A 20,924-nucleotide genomic window follows, 5' to 3' on the forward strand; every position below is an offset into this window, starting at 1 on the left:
GGTCATCACGTCTGGTCTGTGTTTGTTCAGAAAAGTTGTTTACGTTATTCTTAGACAAACCAGGCATATCATTCGTTTCAAATGAGTTTTATTATCAGTACCACTAATATGAAATATTTACATAATTTACAATCAGACAGTATTGACAAATGAGAAGGCACAAGTCTGAGGCTAAGTACGACCAATACTATCATTATGGATATTTATTTTGCCAATGTCTTCTTCTGTTGCAGTTTCCAGGGTCTGGAACTTCTCCCAAGGGTGAGGGGTCTCCTGTCCTGGCATTGTCTGTAGCCACTCCTGGTAGTATCCACGGAAACCATCAATCTTCTCCAAATAGGTATTCTTTGATTTATACTGAAGAGAAAATGGCCAGTTGAAAGGTAAACATAAGAGGAAAACAAAGTAAAGAGAGAGCTTTAATTGAGAAGGCAGATATGCGAACATTAAAATGTACACTATGGTCAGACTGACCTTGTCGTAGGTAGGAGGATACTGAGCAGCAAACTCCAGCTGTCTGAGAATGACCTCATTCGGGGCAATCTGCTTCTCATGCATGGATCCCAGAATCTCTTTCAGGTAGACGTAGTCTAGACGTCTGCTTGCTTGTCTGATGAGAGCGCTGTATACGTGTGCATTCGGTGCTATACGACAAGACTGCATAGGAACAAACACAAGATGCATCATATGAGACAGAGAGAGAGAGAGAGAGAGAGAGAGAGAGAAGAGAGAGCGCTGCTTCGAGAGAACAAGACAATGAAAACGACCTTAGGGGCACACTGTAAGAGTGAATGAATGGTGATTTCACATGTGACTACTGGCTAGTATTACTACATATGTACTCTTGCTTTGTGTATATTTCTTACTGTTAAAATACAAGAGCTTCATATGAAGCATCACAAAATATGGAACATAAAAATAGCCAGGTCTGCGATATAAGCCCTTGAACCAAACATCCGTCCTTCTCCTCATCTGTCGCTGGGTCAGTGACGTGAACTATCCAGCAACTGCCAGGAAAAGTGTTCATTTAGGCTCCGTTTAGACCACAGCTGCCTTATCTGGGCAGCAGGGACCTCTATGGATCCAAACGAGCTCAGGAATTCATGAGACGGACTACATTTCCCAATCATGCCTCACATCCATCATACCTCCATGTCGGAGAGCAGCTGTAGTCCCTCGTGTTTTGTGTTGCAAGCCAAAGCCACGTTACAGAAAGACTGCACGTCTGGAGATACCTTCCTAACAGACATCAGGTCCAGTATGGCCTGAGAACAGAGAAGACACAGACATAAACAAAAAAGAGACAGAGTGATTGGACAGAGACAGAGACAGAGACAGAGAGACATAAAGACAGGAAACGAGAGACAAGAACAGCGAGCTCGTTACAGCTATGATAAGAGGGTTAAAGTACAAGCTGCAGTGAGCTAGGAAGTGCAGCTCTGTCTTTACTGTTCCCTGGTCACAGTAAGAACACACACACACACACACACACACACACACACACACACACACACACACACACACACACACACACACACACACACACACACACACACACACACACACACACACACACCTCTCTTCTCTGCTACTACTAGAAAAAAGAATAACAGAGCAAACAGATGATGGGGGGGGGGAGAGAGAGAACAGTGACCCAAATGAGTAATAATGGTGTCCATCTGACCTTTGCACCCTGGAGGTCGCCGGCATTAGCGGTCCTTCTGATCAGTGTATTGAAGAAGGGGCGGTCGAGTTTGAGCTGGTTCTCACTGGCTACTGTGAGGAGGCTCTGCACGGCCTGCCTGCCCGGCTCCATGACGTCACCAAGCAGAGTCAGAGTCTTCATGGAGGGCTGGAGCCCCTGCTCCGCCATCTTGCCAAGGAAACCCCCCATGCTGCCAATCAGTGCCAGCCTATCAGACGCAGTGTTCACCGTTCCCAGGGAAACCACGTCAGAACGCCCTGTGACTGGATCCAGGAGGTTTGGTGGGGCCGTGGGAGGAGCTGATGAACCAGGTGAGCAGATGGACGCACTGCTGTCTTGAACCTGAAGTGCAAGCTGAGAGTCAGGGGCCCCTGGTATGCTCTGTCTTTGGGCATGTTGTGTGTGTGAGTCCATCTTTTCTGTTCTGAGTTCTTCAGTCGACTTCTCGCTCTCTTTGTTGACCTGCTGTGAGCGTGTATCCACAAACAACTGGCTTTCAAAAGCATCGAGGTCCAGGGGCTTGGGGCCGGACCTCTCTTTGGTTTTGGCTCTGCGGTCCCTCTTCCCGGCCCCAAGTGTGAGAGGGGAGTCATTTTTGGTTTTTAAAAGTAACTTAGAGGCCACAGCGACATCTCCAATCCCACAGTCCCTTGCGGCACGCAGTATAATGTTGTAGTTCTGAGTGTCCGGCTTTATACCCAAGTTCAACATCTGGTGCCAAACCTAAAAAAAATGTAATACCGCTGTAAGCACTCAGCCAACTAAATTCAGCCTTATAGGTCATGTTCAGTGCTTAGAGTTTACATAAGTGCATATGCAGTTTATTTGGTTTGAGAGGGTCGATAGTTTGTATTTGGTTTGTCTGTTCCTACAGGTGACATTCATTTACGTTACCTGCAGTGCAAGTCTGAAGCCATCAGTCTTGTCTTTTACACAGCTCATCAGCAGGTAATGAAAGGTTTCTTGTGTTATGTGGTGTCCACTGTCCAGCATATCCTACACACACACACACCCACACACACAAACAGAGAGAGAGAGAGAGAGAGAGAGAGAGAGAGAGAGAGAGAGAGAGGAAAAAAAGATTAATTAGCCCTTCCTCTACAGACAGATACTCATTCATCTTCATTATTCTGTCCACATATGAGGGTAAAACATGGCCTTGGTCAATACCCGAAACACGCGGAAACTGCTTTGGAGGTCAGCGCTGAGAGCCATGGTCTTCAGCAGAGCATGATAGGTAATGGAATTGAGCTGAATGTTCCTCTGGCGCAGCTCTTGCTCCAGTTTCAGAGCCTGCTCCAGCGCTGACCGTTTCCATGGTGACTCAGCGCAAGCGTTGAAGAGGGCAGTGTAAGTGGCATCTGTAGGCTCTAGGCCTCGCTTCTTCATCTGAGAGGGAAATAGAACAAATAAAATCACAACTACTCTCACATCCATCACATTAGCAACATCATAACAGCACTTGGTCAAGAGGACCAGCCAGTGTGCATGTCAGTTTCAGAGCAGACAGCTAGAGGTCGTGAGAATATCCTACATCATGAAAGAGCTTGAAGGCTTTCTTGATGTATCCAACCCGGCCACAGCCTCCCATCAGGATCGTGTAGTTGAACTCCTCGGGCTGAAGTCTTTCTCCTTGCAGCATCTCTGTCTCAAACATGCGCAACGCTTCAGGCAGCTATACAAGACAGCAGGAGGAATGAAAAGGTCAACTTGTACACTCCGTTTTTGCCAAATGGATAGGCCTAAATGGCTCCAGAGAAAAACTGAGCATTCTACAGACACACTGAAACAGCTGACAACTACTTTACCTGGTCCTGCTTGATTAGTTTCTTGAACTGAAGAAAATACCAGTATGGTGTGTTTCTCCGTCCCGTCCTAGATTTAAATTTAAGCCGCTGCTTTACTTCCTCTCCTTCATTGTACTGCAGGTCCACGTACTGGGGTGAGGACTTGTTGAATCTCATTCTGTTGGCGTACTCACCAAAAGCACGAGGGGGCTCCGGGATCTCAGTGTCGCGCTCCGGGTTCGTAGAGGAGGCGCTCACATCTGTCTTATCCCGCGACCTTCGACGGAACGTTGGCTGTACTGATTCGGCAAACTGTCTCCGTTGTTCGTCTGTTTGTTTGAACTGTACTGGACATGCAGTGCCCAAACACAATGTATTAGATCTAGGCACTGAACGCCATGGGGTTGTGACACTGAACCTGACAACAGAGAAGTGCCTAACATTGTGGTCCTTGATGCTAAATCCTGCCCTAACAAACGGATGGGATAAAAACCGAAACATTGTCAAGGACGTACTGTAAAATTATAATATTAAATCACACGCAGAACCCATTTAAGCTTGTAAATACTGCAGACAACTTAAGTCAACGCTACTCGTGGGGACAGATGCTTTTCCTGACCTCAACATGATGCATGTCAAGACATACCTAATCAATTACTGATGTACACATAATTACATCGTTTATAACTTCCAACGTCTTTCTCTCTTGTGGTACAACAATATCTCATGTTAAAACACCACTCTGCACACCCTACCATATAAAATGGTATACTCTCTGTAAATATCACGATATTTTTACGCACTGACAAACAACATTTCTGCAATCTATTGCTTTTTTTAAGCTTCCGGAAAATAGACGTCTTTTTCCGGGGAGGAAATCTCGTCAAACTAAGAGTCTCTGCTTTTGAAGGAAAACTAGAGAGTGCGCTAGGAAGGACTGGCATTGTTGAACTCGTGTGGACCTGAATTGAACAAAGGGTAACTGAATTTGTGATGTGTTCATTTCAGATGTTTTAGATGAGAATTAGCGTCGTTTTAAGATTGTATATAGACTTCTGAAGGTATAGCAGGGAGCTAACGAACGCCTTCTGATAACGTTAGCGAGCCAGCCGTCTGCCAACATAGTGTAACGTTAGTTGTTGATGCCTGACAACTCACTGTAACGTAAGCTAGTAGTGGGCTGGTACAGTGAAGTTGGCTGGCAAATGATCTAAAACCTTGCCAGTCTTTGCAGAGATATAATTAGCGGAGGTACTTAGCTAGATAGCAAAGTAATTGAATCAGCTGTTACTATTGTTAGCTATATGACGTTTTCAATTGTTTGCTAGGTTAAGTGACTTGCCCTAACTTGCTAATACCCGACATTGACCCCTCCTGTATCACGTTGTTCAGGTTGATTGTGTGTTCGTTAACAGAAGCGCTTGCGTTGTTATAAGCACATTCGTATTTTCAGGTGAGGATTTCACTCTGTTTCTCCTGGACAAAGAAGTGGTCTTCAGAGGCAGGGCAGGTGTTTAGCAATGGGAGCTGTTCTGTCCCGGTGGAAGGTACTAGTTAATTCTTGTGTTGAGACTAAATGATATGAGCTTTCAGCATTCATGGCGTGCCTGAGTTGTGGAATATATACAATATGGCGACACTAACACTCAAATATCCTTATCAGGCAAAGCCTTCCACGGTGGAGGTCCTTGAAAGCCTGGACAAGGTAGGCATTTCACCAAAGCTGTCTGTCTTTGTTACTCTTTCTTCCCTCGACCCACTCAGACTCTCTTTCCCGCGTATTCATTATGTATTTATCAATCTTATTTCCTGTGACACTTCCCGTCTCTGTGGGACTGACAGGCACACATGTCCGTCTGAAAAGAATTTTGGCTGACCTTAAAGGCCTTCTTTAGTCACTCACTGAGAGCTCTGGCTCTACACCTTCAGAGCAGGGCTGCCTTTCCAACTGCCATCTGTAGTGCTGACTCACAGCTGCTGTGGGCCAGAACCGTCTGTGTCTCATTACCATTACCAAAGATCCTCTGATTGCTAAATCCACCTGCGGTTACTAGTACACAAAGTTATTGATTTTTTATCTGTGATGAACCGAGTTCACTCTTACATGACTATTGATCAGCATAAAGGACTACAGTCACAAATCCTTTGTGACTGATGCCTTAATGCCACCACCACAGTGTTCTATTGGTGGCTTTATACACTATAACATTGTGCTCTTTACAGTGAAGTCTAGTATCCTCTGTGTCAGTGCTGCGTGGAGTTTTACTGTGGCATTCATATGGACACATGCATGGCCTGTCTGTCTGTCTGCTGTTGCAGGATATTAAGGACCTGGAGGAGTTCAGGGCGAAGAACCAGCGCCTGCAGAAGCTGTGGGTGGGGCGCCTGCTCTTCTATTCGTCGATGCTCTACCTGTTTGTCTGCTTCTGCGTCTACTTCTGCTACATGCCCGACGAGTGGAGCTCTCGTGTCGTCATGGCGCTGCCGCTGCTTGCCTTCCCCATGCTGTGAGTATATGACCCTGGCGCCGGCCTGGCGTGTGTGTGTGTGTGTGTGTGTGTGTGTGTGTGTGTGTGTGTGTGTGTGTGTGTGTGTGTGTGTGTGTGTGTGTGTGTGTGTGTGTGTGTGTGTCACTGGTAATGTGCTGTGAGGTGCTGGTGTTTATATACCCTATGTCTCTGTCTATGCTGTCTAATTCCAATGGCTGACATATTTTTCAGTCCCTGACAAAACTTAGGACTCCTTCAGGGAGTTCTGTACTAGTTTCTCAATTCTGACCAGTGTTACAACGAAATCAATGGATCAATCAATAGATCGTTATGATCAATTGGTCAATCAATCGATCGTTATGGATCAATTGGTCAATCAATAGATCGCTATGAATCAATCGGTCAATCAATAGATCGTTATGATCAATTGGTCGATCGATCGTTATGGATCAATTGGTCAATCAATAGATCGCTATGGATCAATCGGTGAATCAATAGATCGTTATAGATCAATCAGTCAATCAATAGACAATTATGAATCCATATTGTGAATATGGATCGAGGTACTGGGCCAGATGTTTTTGCATTCATTGCAGACATTGTTGACACTAATGAAGACATTAATTATTTTCTTGGTAATTTCATACAAGTTAAACTTGTATGCTGTGTTTTTTTTTCCCCACTCTAGAGTGTGGTTTGTGAGGAAACTCCTGATCTTCTTGTTTTCCAAGCGAACAGAGAGAAACAGTGAGTCCTTCTCCTTTAAAAATCTCATGACTATCCTTGTTAAGATTCTCAGTCTCTTAAAGGCACCTTAAGAAGCACCTGAAATAGCATGACGCCGACTGTGATTAAACTCCAATCCTCACGTCTACTGTGCTTCTTTCTTCCAGATGACAAACTAGAAGACTTGAAAGTAGAGAAGAAAAAGATAGTAAGTGTCTGTCTCTCTCCCAGCACACTCTCTCCATGGTTGCTGTTGCTTTAACCTGCAGCTAAAAGTAGCGCTATGTCTGGTGCTGCTACCTTGAGTTCATCCTCACGGTGCCCTACTTCTGTTAGCCGTGAACTCCCTCATCTCTCCATCGCTCTACCTCACTCACTCTCTGACCTCATTTTACTGAGGCACGGCCAGGCTGACTTTTACCACACTACAGGAAACACTCACACTCACACTCACACTCACACAGACAGACATATGCATTTATACGCATTCATACATGAATACATACACGTCCGGTGTTTGTATATGTGTATGTGTACTGTATATACAGTAGATGTACGCATATGTGAGAAGTATATTTCTTATTGTATATGAAGTTTCTGATTTGATTTCCTGTTTTTCAGTTGGAAGAGGTCATGGAGAACGAGACTTACAAAAATGCCAAACTGATTTTGGAGAGATTTGATCCGGACTCTAAGAAGAAAATGGTGAGTTGCCTCTGTTCAAAACTTTGGGGAGACTTTCAATATGAAGGACGGCAGAGAAATAAGTCCCTGTTTGATAATAAGACCCTGTTTAATAATAAGTCTCTGTTTGATAATAAGTCCCTGTTTAATAACAAGTCCCTGTTTAATAACAAGTCCCTGTTTAATAACAAGTCCCTGTTTGATAACAAGTCCCTGTTTGATAATAAGTCCCTGTTTAATAACAAGTCCCTGTTTGATAATAAGTCCCTGTTTAATAATAAGTCTCTGTTTGATAATAAGTCCCTGTTTAATAATAAGTCTCTGTTTGATAATAAGACCCTGTTTAATAATAAGTCTCTGTTTGATAATAAGTCCCTGTTTAATAATAAGTCCCTGTTTGTTGTGTGAAATCGCTGTGTTTGACCTCCTCAGGAGGCAGAATCCACTCCCTCAGGAGCTCATATGACGCCTAGGCCAGGTCAGTGGACACGTAGGGTCACGTTGGTCCAGACAGTTTACCATTCATCATTTCATCAATATCAAAAAATTATTGTTTTTGTTTATTTATATTTATAAATGAGTTATTATAAATTGTAATATATATTTACCTTTGATCATTTGACAGGCACTTTTATCTGTTTATTTATAATTATACCATATAAGTGCTACTAGGTCATACTTAAACACCTCTCTTTCTCATCCCCTCCTCCTTCTCCAGATCTTCGTCGGCGTATTGTTCCCATGGGGACACCAGTGCCAGGGCAACAGCCAGGCCTACACCCGGGTGCCACGCCTGCGGGGCCACCCATGATGCCACCCATGATGCCCCGCTCCGCCCCAGGTGGGCCCCCAGAGATGGGCGCGAGTGCTGCCACCCCCCCGCAGACCCCCGTGAGGAGGAGCCCCACCCCCTACAGTCCACACATGGGGCCAGGTTAGCCTCCCGCCCGCTCACGCAGGGCCGCCCCACACGCTGCCACCAGGGGGCACTGCCACCAGGGGGCGCTGCCAGTGGTGCGGCGCCAGGGCTCAGCAGCTCTGCCACGCCCGCTGGCTCAAATCGCTGCTCCTAGATTTGGCATTAGGTCAGGAAGCCGCAATTCTACTTGTGATAGTCAGTGGCCCATCTCGGGATCACTACTAGTGATAGTTAGTGGCCCATCTCAGGATCACCACAAGTGATGGTCAATGGCCCATGTCAGGATCAATATTAGTGATAGTCAATGGCCCATCTCAGGAGCACTACTAGTGATAGTCAATGGCCCGTCTCAGGATCCCGGTTCCTGATCAGATTTACTGGTGTTGATCAGTTCTCTATTTCTGCCATTGCAGTCGTCACTTCTAATGCTGTTACCTCGGCCACTCACTCTAACAGACCTACGTGTAGCAAACCGTACAGTTCTGAAACGTGGTGGTAGTCATTAGGAGTAACAGATTATTAAATACCAACAGCAAGTAATTGGTGTTACTGGCAGTATTCAGCCCCCTTACCCCCTAACTGCCACAGAGGTATCTGACTCTCAGTGCAGTTAAGCAGCGTTCGGATCATGTGCTGAGGTGAAAAGGCCTCTCTTTGTGTCACACACATGTAGGCATGGGACTTAGTCCACCAAGCCTCTTATAGGGGATCTGATGCATTCTTGTGTAGCGTAGTACGCTATATATCCCACGGCTGAAGTACACTATATATCCCACGGCTGAAGTACACTATATATCCCACGGCTGAAGTCAGGAGCTGAGTTGAGTCTGTGCAGAAAGACTAAATGTTTCAGGCTCAAAGGCAGTCTCGCAAGCCACTATCTCTGTGATTATGGTTGTGTGTGTCTCTGTGTTTGTGTGGTTGTGTGTGTGTGTGTTTCTGTGTCTCTGTGATTATGGTTGTGTGACAGTGTGTGTCTGTGGTTGTGTGTGTGTCTCTGTGATTATGGTTGTGTGTGTGTCTCTGTCTGTCTGTGTGGTTGTGTGTGTGTCTCTGTGATTATGGTTGTGTGTGTGTGTGTCCTTTGTTTGTGTAGGATGGTTTTGATAAGGCATGCAGTGGCAGTCTTATCCTTTCATTCTGTCTATATAGTGTTTAATAGCTGTGTGTGTGTGTGTTTGTGTGTGTGTCTGCATGTGTGTGCTTGTGCATGACAGTTGGCCAACACCCCCCGGGTCCTCAGTTGGTACGTCCCGTCCTGCCCAGGGAGAGGGGGCCGGTGGACCGGGTCATTGAGTACCTGGTGGGAGACGGACCTCAGAACAGGTGGGCATTTCACACATTTACTCAGTGGTTTACGAGGACAGAAAGACTGTTGTATACTTCAGGCGTATACTTACTCATGACTGTCGTATACTTCAGGCGTATACTTACTCATGAATGTCGTATACTTCAGGCGTATACTTACTCATGACTGTCGTATACTTCAGGCATATACTTACTCATGACTGTCGTATACTTCAGGCGTATACTTACTCATGACTGTCGTATACTTCAGGCGTATACTTACTCATGACTGTCGTATACTTCAGGCGTATACTTACTCATGACTGTCGTGTACTTCAGGCGTATACTTACTCATGACTGTCGTATACTTCAGGCGTATACTTACTCATGACTGTCGTATACTTCAGGCGTATACTTACTCATGACTGTCGTATACTTCAGGAGTATACTTACTCAAGGCTGTTGTATACTTCAGGAGTATACTTACTCAAGGCTGTTGTATACTTCAGGAGTATACTTACTCAAGACTGTCGTATACTTCAGGCGTATACTTACTCAAGGCTGTTGTATACTTCAGGCGTATACTTACTCATGACTGTTGTATACTTCAGGCGTATACTTGCTCAAATGCACACCAATGACACAGCACTGGTCGGATTCACTTGGTTCAAACAGCATCTGGGTTCTAAGTCGTGTCTTAATGCCACATTCTGAACAAAGGGTATTTGGCAAAATGTAAAGTCATTTTCCTCCTCCCCCTTAAAAGAAGTGTGTTCTTAATATTGGATGACGTTTCTCTGAAGCTCTGCAGTGAAATAGTAATATTGATGTGATGTAATGTGACCTGAATGCCAGACTCCTGTATCCACCTCAAGTGTTTTTCCCCCTGGGTGGTTTAACAGCCTGTTTCTAACCCATCGTTCCTCTGGACCTGTCTGCTCTTGTCTGTCTTCTCCTCTCCTCCTCAGATATGCTCTCATCTGCCAGCAGTGTTTCTCCCATAACGGCATGGCTCTCAAGGAGGAGTATGAGTTTATCGGTGAGACCCATTCGGCCCATTACACACACACACACACACAGACGACATGCTCATTCACTTTCATCTACTATTCTCTAGGCAGTCTGCAGATATGTACGGCACACAGACACATTGTAATGCTAACTTCTGCTCTGTTCCTGTGTCTTGTTGAAGGACATGAACTGTTTATAATGCTACATTGGTCTGCAGGGGGAGATAAGTGACATGTTTATAATGCTACATTGGTCTGCGGGTGGAGGTGATTGACATGTTCCTGTCTTCTCCAGCATACAGGTGTGCCTATTGTTACTTCCTGAACCCAGCACGCAAGACCCGCCCCCAGGCACCCCGACTCCCAGAGTTCAGCTTCGAGAGACGGCTGCGCTCGGCCTCTCCTGCCCCAGAATCCTCGGAGGCGCGCGACAGCGACGCGGGCGCAGAGGACAGCGACGCGGGCACAGGTGGGCATCTTACTGAAGGTGGCACCTGGGCCATGTCGGCCATGGCATCACTTAGAGACAGGAAGCTAGTTTTCTTGTTCACGTCAAGATATTACAGGTTCTCACAACTCACTGTGCCCTGTCGCTGTGCTGTAGACGCACAGTCATACAATAAATAAACAATAAATAAATAAACAGATTAGATTAGTGATCTAGGCATAACAATGGTGTGCAGCTCCAGGGGTTACTTTGCTCTTTGATTCTGTCACCATGTTATTCATTCATTCATTCATTCATTCATTCATTCATTTATCCATTCATCCCTCTGTACATCATGTGACCTCTAAACATCATCTTTTTAAATGTTCTCATTTTCACTAGCTTTGTTTTTGTCCTTCAGTTGTAGTTCATTTGTGTGTGTGTGTTAATCTACACTTGAGGGCAATTTCCCTTCTCTGTTCCAGAGGGTCAAGAAGGAGAAACGGTATTGTGTTGATGTGCGCTTTGTGTGTGTGTGTGTGTGTGTGTGTGTGTGTGTGTGTGTGTGTGTGTGTGTGTGTGTGTGTGTGTGTGTTGTAGAGAGGATAGGTGGTACAGGAGGTGTTGCGTTGGGCAGCTCCTCTTCCCCGTCTTCAGCTGCTGCTCCATGGAGTAAAGTACACAGTTTCAGCAGAGCCCCAAACACAGGTCTCCTGGAACATACAGGCACACACTCACACTCACACACACACACACACACTCACACGCACTCACACCTGACGTACTGTACTCACAGACACCCTCTCAAATACAGCTGACCTCACACTCACACATACATTCATACCAAACACAAATTATACATTTCTACTACTTTTCTTTATTTAAGCATTGTATCAAAACAAAATCCTTTCCTTTTCACCTACATCTTAATTAAGAAACCTCTTTGATAATACAGTTTTCATTCACTGTTAAATATACAATCATATTTCTCCCAGAAATCAGTCCTGACATTCATCCTTTCCTGAATGAGTTGTGTGTGTGTGTTTATGCTGTTTGAGCTTCCATGGCTGAAGAGTGTTTATGGTGTTGACAAGGCTAACATCGAGCTGGTTTCGTCTCTGTCTGGTGTCAGAGTGACAAGTAGTTTCCATTAATCATACTGTTTACCAAAGACCCCAACCAGTACATTGGTTCCCACAGTACATTTTGTCGATCAGTCCTTTTCTTTCCTCTGTGAAACATAACTGAATTCATAAACTCTCAAAAATGAGCAGTGCTGCATGCTTGACTGGAAATAAGACCTGATGATCTATTCCCGTTTGCACAAACATGTGCACAAAGATGCTCCAAGTGCTTTATGCTTGTGTAATTTAAAAGGTCCTTGCAGTTTGGCTTTGGGTAATTGTTTCCTGCTAATCAGATTTGGTGTGCTTGTTATTAATGTATAATCTGCTGTGGAATGGCTACCCGATCACTGACTCCGTTTGTGACTCACACAGACTCGCCTCTCCGCAGTCCTGACCCAATCATACACTTCAGTAGCACAGGAGACTGGGAGACCCACCTCTGTGTTTGGAATTAAAGAGACATTTTATTTTACAGGAGAGCCAGAGGTCGAAATGTCCTCCGATCAGCACGATACGGATGAGGCGCCGTCCACTCAGGAAGTGATGGAGGAAGAGGAAGAGGAGGAGTCAGACGTGCCACTCTCACGGCGTAGCCCCTCCCCCATGCCACAGGAAGAGAGTGAAGTGGGTGGGACAAGCAGCAGGAGACAGGAAGAGGAGGAGCCAAAGTGATGTCAGTTGATTGGGTTTTTAAAAATCATGGCAGTCATTTTCTCCGATGGACGTGTGTGCTCTGGTAGATTATTTTACAGATAAGATTTGTTTATGTGGTAAAAGACGACAGGGTTTTACTCCTTTTGGTTTCCTCATGTTTACATAATTATTTGAAGTTTCCTTTCACTTGCACTGCATAGGCCTGGAACTAGCATAGAATTGGCCTAGTTTAAGTTAAGTCAATAGGGCTTAACAGTACTTTGGATGATCAAAAAAAGCCAAGTTTGCACTGTTTGTTTGTTTTTCAATCAATGAGTATTTGCCAATGTTTTAATGGTTTGCCATCATATTTATTTATTAGGAAAGTGTTTAAAAAATTGTTCAAGATTCTGAAATTTCTCTGTCTCTATTTAAAATGCTAATTTTCGTGCCTTTTTTCTGAGCAAGAAACATGTTCGGTCAGTTATTGAGACAGTGAGAGAGATATTAAACATTCATTACAGAGTTAGAAAACTCGACCACTCATGTCTTAGTGCAGCATAACTCGACATACATCTTTTAAAACTTTCAGCGCCATATGTGTGGTGATTGACAGTCTGTGTTTATGATATGTGTCACTCCTATGACTGTGCTATCTGGTTTAAAAGAACTGATTTTAGATTTTATGTGCAGGATGGTGTCACTGCCTGTTTTTACAGTGCTTCTGTCCAGTGTTATTTTAGAAAATATGCACTATAATGATCTGATAAATTATTAATTTGGCTTTGTATATGCTGTTGTATGCGGTCATACTCGTTGTTTGCAACGTTTCGCATTCTGGATGCCACGTGTTGACATGCCTGTGTTTGCTGAGTGTTTATGCATGGCATGGCACGGTAGATGGCCAAATAAAACTTTCTAACTTCACACAAGTATGTGTTGTGATTTAACTACGGTCTCTCAAAGCATCATTTAATTCAGTGCAGTTGGTGGAGCAGGATGCTAACAAGACAAACATCGATTCCTGGTAAACGTACACCATACCTGTATGTCCACTGCTTTAGTTAAAAACATCTGATAAATAAATGAGCATGTAAGAATATTGATGCATAGCTGTGAGAATGTACATGCATGACTGAGAAATGTTTTTTTGTTTTTATGAACATACTAACTGCCAAGAGGTGTATGGGGAGGGTGGGTGAGGGTAATCTTGTTCGTGTTTAATGAAAACATGGAGGAAAAATGCTTGAGATACTGCTTGAGATAACCTGTATTGTGCAATTCCTTCAATAAATAAATGATACAATAAATAAATAAAAATAAATGAGCACGAATAAACATAAACCATGAATGTTACATGAACCCCGTAGGCTGATCAGTGCAGTCTTACAGTGGGCAGTCGTACAGTTCCTCACGTGACTGTCCGTGACGTGGCTTTATGAACTCAGTTTACTGTGTGATGAACATGGAATGACAACTGGTCTGCTACAATGTCAGATGACACGTGAAATACTCTCCACTGTTCGTAAATGGTGACAGCAGCTGCAGATTCATAGAGGAAATGGGAGAGATTTCAATCACAAATTTCATATATGACTGAAAAGATTTTAAATGCAAATGACGATACTTTGACAGTATAGACCGGGTCATATCTGAGGGACATCACGCACATTTGGTTACATCATTTCAGTTTACTTACACCTGTGCAGTATTGTAATATGACAGCGCTCCCTACAGGACCTTATTTGCAACTCATGGAAAAAAATCTTGACGGGACAAGTCTGCAGTTTGTACCACAGCCCAGACTGCTGGCACCGTACAAATAACGTCAATATTAATTCATAATATATTTACAAGCATCGAGATTTGTATATCTGTTGTCTTTGTTTGTTTTGTACCTTGTTAGAATAACTCAAGAAGAAAGGTTTTTTCTTTCAAAAACTGCATGCAGTAATACCAGCCCTTGTACAGTATATTTGCCGTATGCACAGCCTGAACCTCTCACTATTATTTATTATACTATTATTACTACTATTTTATACATACAATCAACTGTACATATTTTGTCTATACCGTAGGCTACATACAATCCTTGTCTGTCCACTTCACCTCTATGTATAACATATGTAATATATATTTATATTTAATGTATATAATCTGTATGTACGTGGCTCTTCACTGTCAATAACACTACTGTAAGATATATAGCACTTATGCTGTAATAGGCTACTTAAGCAACGTATAACTGCACTTATCTGTAAATAATACTATTATTTTGCGCTTCTGATTAGATTATAACTGCACTTCATTGACTTTGTACCTGTATTCTACCCAATGACAATAAAGTTGAATGTAATCTAATCTAATTTTTTTGTAACCTTTGGCAGAGTAACCAAGTATTTAAAGATACATTCGGCAATTTTTCGGTTTGGCGAAAGGTTGTTGATAGTTTTTATCTTAACAACCAATGCTCCTTCCGTGCTCCTGGGGCACCCTGTTGGATTGTTTATGGCTCGGTCCGAACCACTGTGTTTGTTCCCCATTTAAAGGGCCAGGAGGACTGTGTATCCTACGAACACCGGTGTTTTTTTAGCGTACTGAACGGAAAGCTAGAGGACCGTGACAAATAATTAGCTGAATTTGACACAAAAAAAGTATATGGGATTAGAACTGTGGACTGTGGCCTTAAATTGGGAGAAGTGTTAGAGGCCGCCGTTCGCTTTAAATAAACTTTTAGAGGAATGACCTTCACTTGCGTGGATGGCATCATCCGGGATTTGTGCGGCGTCTCCATTTAAGTAAGAGTTCACGCATGCGTAGCAGTTCCTTCGCGGTCCGACCTCTGCAGCCGGTAAGTGAAGGGGAGTGAAATAGAGAACCGGGGGAATGAAATTTATAATCGTCTTTCATCTGTTTGGTTAAAAAGGTTAAAACTGTGTGCAATCAAACCGTTTAGGTATTTCCAGCGGTCATTTCCTTTGTGAACTAATTATTGATCACAGAAGTCATTATTTTTGCTTTTATATTCCATTGACCTTAACTGTCCGTTCTCTACAGAGACAAACCCAGGTGAACCCGTTAGTCAACCTAACAATCAACAAATCCAACTAAAATGTATGCTTGTGCAAAGTTCGTCTCCACACCTGCACTGGTGAGTTTTTTTACTTGTTTCTGAAATTGTCTTGGTATCACTAGCTAGCTGAAGCCATGTAGCTAACGTTAGCTAACCAGCTATGTATCCAGAATGAGATGAAACGTCTCCTCAGCTAGCCAGATTGCTAACTTGCCAATGTTGGCTAACGCTAGCAGGCTGAGAGGGCGTTTTGGCTTTCATTTTGTTAGCTCTGAGCAGAGAAGTACTGTCGTTGCCGACTACAGAAGTAATGTTAGGCACCTCTGCATGAAAACGTAGGTTTTCAATGGCCTTTATCCTGTTGTCAACATGGCCCATTAAAGTCTTGTCTCAAAGAGTCACTCTGACAGTTGGCTAATCACTAGCTGATTGTGTCTGGAGTGACTATTCAAGGTCATTTAATCTCCCAGAAGGAACGTCAGTATATTGTAGTACGTCTGCAAGGGCTTGGAAAAGTCAACTGATTTATTTTAGGAACCCCCTCTTTCATTCCCATTTTAACGGTCGTTCTTGGAAATACGGCTTTGTGGAACAACTTTGCTATCGGTGTCCTCCGTATCAAGCTAGGACACTCGAAGGCCGTTTCCAAGGGGCTAACTAGCTGAGCTACCCATACAGAACAGTAGTTTTTCTGACGTCAGTTTGCTATGGACCACTTTAAAAAAATTCTGTAACGTTACCAACCAGATTCTCAGAGCTCAAACATGTCTAGTTTTCCATCAGCTAACAAACTTAAGCTAACGTGAGTTGTATGGCTGACTAGTAACTTGCGTTAGGGTCCGCCCACCTTTACCAGCTACAGTACATCTCGTACTAATCTGTGACATCAGTCAGAGGACGTTCAGTTCTTGTGTTTTATTATACATTTATGTGTGCATTACTAGGGTCAAAAGAGCATGTTGTCTTTTAGTAAGTATTTTTTGCAGACTGTTTAAATCCTAAATGTAAAGCCCTACATGCTCCTTTGTTTGTGCATTCTCATTCTTGTGTGTGTGTGTCTGTGTGTTATCCTAGGTGCGTGCTGGATCCAGGGCCCTGTGCAGACCTCTCTCTGCCTCCGTGCTCTCCAGACCAGATGCCAGAACAGGAGAGGTGAGCGGGTCGGGGACATTGATTATGGGATAGAAAGAGGCTCTCTGGCCTGACTGATTCAGCAGTGCTTCTGCCTCAGCTTTCTCTTGTTTCCCCAATAATTTAAAGTGTACTGCAGTCTAGGTCGTATCTCCTACTTGCTGCTCAGTTATTTTGTATGTGTTACGAAGTCTTACTGGTTTTAGCCCATAACCTTCCATTCTTCACAGGGCTGTTAAATGAAGGTGTGCCTATTGTTGGCTAAGAGCAATTTGTGAAGTCATGTTTTTATGTTTTGTGTACCCCCCAGGCTAGCGTAGCCCTTGTTCCACAGAGCCCCATGTCCCTGGGTGCACTGCGCAGCTTCCAGACTAGCTCGGTGAGCCGAGATATCGACACCGCCGCCAAGTTCATTGGTGCTGGAGCTGCCACCGTGGGAGTGGCAGGATCCGGAGCTGGAATCGGGACTGTGTTCGGCAGCCTCATCATCGGTTATGCCAGGTGAGCACTTTGGCCACGAGAAATACTGACTCCTGTGGCTAAGTCTCTGCATGGGGTTGCGTTTGTCCTCCATCATGGGGAACTGCTTGGAAATGTGGACTTTAAAGTAACACTATCCCACAATTTGATGCTTTTTGAGGTATGGTTTTATAGGCCACTAGTTTTGGTAGCATCTTCACATTAATTTTGATGGCATATGGTCATGCGAAGGACAGATAAACACCTGTGTCTTTGCCACTAGCCATCCAGGATATGCCCTGTGTAGTTCTGTATACCGGGGATGGAATACCCTGCAAAAATGGAAGAAAAGCTTTCACAGCATGACATTACCAGCTATACTGCCAAAAGACACCAGTTAGTGTGTTGGCAAGCTTCTATCAGTGTCAACTGGGCTGTTGGTGGTGTTTGCAAGGTTTCTGCATGCCTTTTAGGTAGTTAGCTTGCTAGTTTTGGAACAGAACTCCTTATTGCTGCTTTAACTCAACTCTAACACTCATTCTTAGTTTTTTAATGGCAAGTCCTCTGAGGTACTATTTACAGCCCTGTAGGTGTCCCTGTGTCAGAGCATGGATAAGAAAGCAACTTTGAGATTGCTGGCAAACTAGAAATGAATATAACATGATTGATATCAGCTGATGGCCCCCTTAAGACATTATCACTAAACTAACAATTGTAGATTAGCGCTATACAAAATGCATGCAGTTGTAAAAAAGATGCAGTACTACACCTGCTCGACCAGTGTTCCTGTAGCTCTACCAGTCTCCCTGTAGCTCGACCAGTGTTCCTGTAGCCCTACCAGTCTCCCTGTAGCTCGACCAGTCTTCCTGTAGCCCAACCAGTCTCCCTGTAGCCCAACCAGTGTTCCAGTAGCCCGACCAGTCTCCCTGTAGCTCGACCAGTCTCCCTGTAGCTCGACCAGTGTTCCTGTAGCCCGACCAGTCTCCCTGTAGCCCAACCAGTCTCCCTGTAGCTGAGCTTGTAGGACAAGGTGCCAGCACCACTACGGCCATGGGCTCTGTGGCCAGAGAGCATATATAGACGGATAGATAGACAGATAGATGAAATGTACATCTGTGCTGTACTGCAAGTCCCTTGAATGAAGGTCTCTGCTTAATTAATAATGTTTTCATGCTCATACCTGACGGGCATAGAACTTGAGATATAAAGTGCAACTGTGTGAAAGTGAGGGTTCCTTCTCCCTCATATCTCAGTGCGAGGCGAATAACGTGACGCTTTACCTCTGTGTCCTGTGGTGTGGTGATGCTGCTGCTGCTGCTGCTGCTGCTGCTGCTGAATAATCAGACGTTTAATAATCTGCCTCTGTCTCCGCAGGAACCCCTCTCTGAAACAGCAGCTCTTCTCCTATGCTATCCTGGGCTTCGCCCTGTCTGAGGCCATGGGTCTGTTCTGTCTGATGGTGGCTTTCCTCATCCTGTTCGCCATGTAAAGTCCCCTCCACCGTCCACCCGCGCCAGCCGAGACGACAGATTTTACTCTGGCTACCAAAACCGTTCTGTGTTGGTGTCATGACTGTACATTTTCCAAGTTTTTGTTGAAGGTTGACAATATGAAAACAAACATGTATTGTAAAAATGTAACCAATTACAGAATTAAAATACATGTATTTCACTATTTAAACAGTATGAATTTAACTTCTGTATCTCTCTGCATTCATTTTGCTACTTTTAGAGAAAGTGATTTTGTCTGAACTCAAACATTCTGCCGTTCCATATTCAAAGCTGCCCCGTGTTTGTTCGCTTGCTTTGAGTCGTAACGCTTACTTGAGTAATTGAACTGCCAGCAGGCCGCGCTGCGTCCCACGCCACATGCTTTTGTAAGTCGCAATAAAAGCAGTACTTCAGTAACGGTGCTAAACTAGTCTGCCGTGTAGTGTATTAATTCATAACCATCCTCAAGGTCATGGGTTTGACGGGAACACAATGAGTTTGAGCTTGACTGTGTATATTGATCTCAAAGCAGAAGCGCTGTGACTTCAACGGGTAGTTTGATGAACAGCGTGCTGGTGAAGGATTCCACTCGCCATGCCAGTGCGTCTCTGACCGGCAGCCTTGTGCTCATTGCAGACCATCTGATCTAAAGATGGTGAAAGATTGTTTGGTTCAAAGCGAGAGAAATATATGTAATATTACAGTAAATGTTTTTGGGCAGTACACTTCAGTAACCTTAGTGAAGCGTGTTCCTGGGTTTGCTCATGCTCATAGTGTTGACTTAAACCTTTAAAACAAAAAAAGCTATCTGAAATTGCCCAACGGCCATTTTTAATACAGAAAACTCAGGAATAGCGGCTCATGATGGTTTAAGGCTAACTTTATCAGGTCATTGCAGACAGTCAATAGATCTGTACACTGCATTGCTCTGCTGATTTTACTGGTAATCAAGATCAGGATTGTCATGGTGACTGTCAAGTCTGCTTTCCCATTTTCCATAGTAACAGTATCAGCCTATCAGGCCCTTTTGAGTTATTGGACTGTAATGCACACTGACAAACAGCTGTGCTCCTTTTTAAAGGTATTTCCTCCCAATAATGCTTTACTCATTATTTGATGTTCCTGTGGCTTTGGGAATGTAACCTTTTTTTCCTCATACCTGTGAATAATTCAGGACTGTAGTTTGAACAAGCGCTCCCTTTGACCAGTAGGTGTCACTGTGTGACATGAGTATCTCCTTTGCATCAGCTAGTCATTTGCTTTCATGGTTCATCTGGTTTTCAGTCATGAAAGCTGCTGTTCGTCTTTCTTGTAATCTCCCTCTCTGCCCCTCTCCGTGTCTACCTCTCTACCACCAGTACGATTCTCCTGCAGCGAGAAAACGCTCCAATTATCAAACACAAGCGTTCAGTCATCAGCATCCTTTCCTTCATCTGTAACACACACATTTGTCTGTCCACTGTTGTCCTTGGACACAAAAAGGTTCATCCGTTTCAAATAGATGGGGTCAGAAAGCGCTCTTAACGTGTTATTATGTGCACATCGGTCAGCTGTCCACAGAGACGATCATCTCCACATAATCACTGACTTCTGGACCATCTGGGTTTTGGGGGTACTTCACCCACACCCTTTTCCATACTCCAAATAATCCTTTCCGAAGACCACTCAAGGCGTCGACCTTGTTACACGATTTGCTCATGAAATGTCCAAATGACAGCATATCGGAAGTAGGCTAACTAATGTAGTGCTCTGTTTATCTCCAACATACTGGCTTCATGAGCGGGGGAAAACACTGTTCCTCAACCTATAGTATCCCAGAGGCCCAGAGTAAGTAAACCGGCCCGGGGATGGATCTGGTTCTGATTCTATGCTGATCCACGCCAGATTTGGGCCGGATAGCATTTGTCTGAGAAGGGGAGAGGATATTGTCATGAGTGAATCCATGTTGATTTAAGCTCTCAACATGTATTTTTCTCT

General features: G+C 44.1%; 3 protein-coding genes and 1 non-coding gene across 7 annotated transcripts; 2 read left to right on the forward strand and 2 right to left on the reverse strand.

The window, feature by feature from the left end:
- Window positions 1-71: 71 nt before the first annotated feature.
- ptcd1 (pentatricopeptide repeat domain 1) lies at window positions 72-4,183 on the reverse strand. The gene is made up of 8 exons (XM_012841590.3): window positions 3,514-4,183; window positions 3,240-3,380; window positions 2,876-3,094; window positions 2,600-2,701; window positions 1,685-2,428; window positions 1,149-1,265; window positions 475-657; window positions 72-357 (listed from the first exon to the last, which is right to left on the reverse strand). The coding sequence occupies exons 1-8, from the start codon at window positions 3,991-3,993 to the stop codon at window positions 172-174; spliced, it is 2,172 nt and encodes a 723-aa protein (XP_012697044.2). The 5' UTR covers window positions 3,994-4,183; the 3' UTR covers window positions 72-171.
- On the reverse strand, window positions 955-1,089 carry LOC116218280. The gene has a single exon (XR_004162784.1). It is a non-coding gene; the product is annotated as a small nucleolar RNA SNORA16B/SNORA16A family (small nucleolar RNA).
- Window positions 4,184-4,361: 178 nt separating the features above from the next.
- Window positions 4,362-13,721, forward strand: lnpk (lunapark, ER junction formation factor). Of its 3 annotated transcripts, none has more exons than XM_031558235.2 (14): window positions 4,362-4,470; window positions 4,946-5,039; window positions 5,156-5,197; window positions 5,812-5,999; window positions 6,670-6,728; window positions 6,875-6,915; window positions 7,329-7,412; window positions 7,824-7,869; window positions 8,110-8,325; window positions 9,528-9,636; window positions 10,566-10,636; window positions 10,903-11,076; window positions 11,635-11,742; window positions 12,637-13,721. In XM_031558235.2, exons 2-14 carry the CDS (start codon window positions 5,013-5,015, stop codon window positions 12,831-12,833), a joined length of 1,362 nt encoding a protein of 453 aa, XP_031414095.1. In that variant the 5' UTR covers window positions 4,362-4,470; window positions 4,946-5,012; the 3' UTR covers window positions 12,834-13,721. The 3 variants fall into 3 exon arrangements, with proteins under 3 accessions (XP_031414095.1, XP_031414097.1, XP_031414098.1); XM_031558237.2 differs by having other exon boundaries at window positions 8,110-8,232; XM_031558238.2 differs by lacking the exon at window positions 11,635-11,742.
- Window positions 13,722-15,536: 1,815 nt separating this feature from the next.
- LOC105912613 (ATP synthase F(0) complex subunit C2, mitochondrial-like) lies at window positions 15,537-19,377 on the forward strand. Of its 2 annotated transcripts, none has more exons than XM_012841599.2 (5): window positions 15,537-15,645; window positions 15,852-15,945; window positions 16,942-17,019; window positions 17,309-17,499; window positions 18,832-19,377. In XM_012841599.2, the coding sequence occupies exons 2-5, from the start codon at window positions 15,907-15,909 to the stop codon at window positions 18,944-18,946; spliced, it is 423 nt and encodes a 140-aa protein (XP_012697053.1). In that variant the 5' UTR covers window positions 15,537-15,645; window positions 15,852-15,906; the 3' UTR covers window positions 18,947-19,377. The 2 variants fall into 2 exon arrangements, with proteins under 2 accessions (XP_012697053.1, XP_031414136.1); XM_031558276.2 differs by lacking the exon at window positions 15,537-15,645 and adding an exon at window positions 15,662-15,750.
- The last annotated feature ends 1,547 nt before the right edge of the window (window positions 19,378-20,924 follow it).

The sequence above is a fragment of the Clupea harengus genome, chromosome 21, assembly GCF_900700415.2.
Source record: "Clupea harengus chromosome 21, Ch_v2.0.2, whole genome shotgun sequence".
In the NCBI taxonomy this organism is placed as follows: Eukaryota; Metazoa; Chordata; class Actinopteri; order Clupeiformes; family Clupeidae; genus Clupea; species Clupea harengus.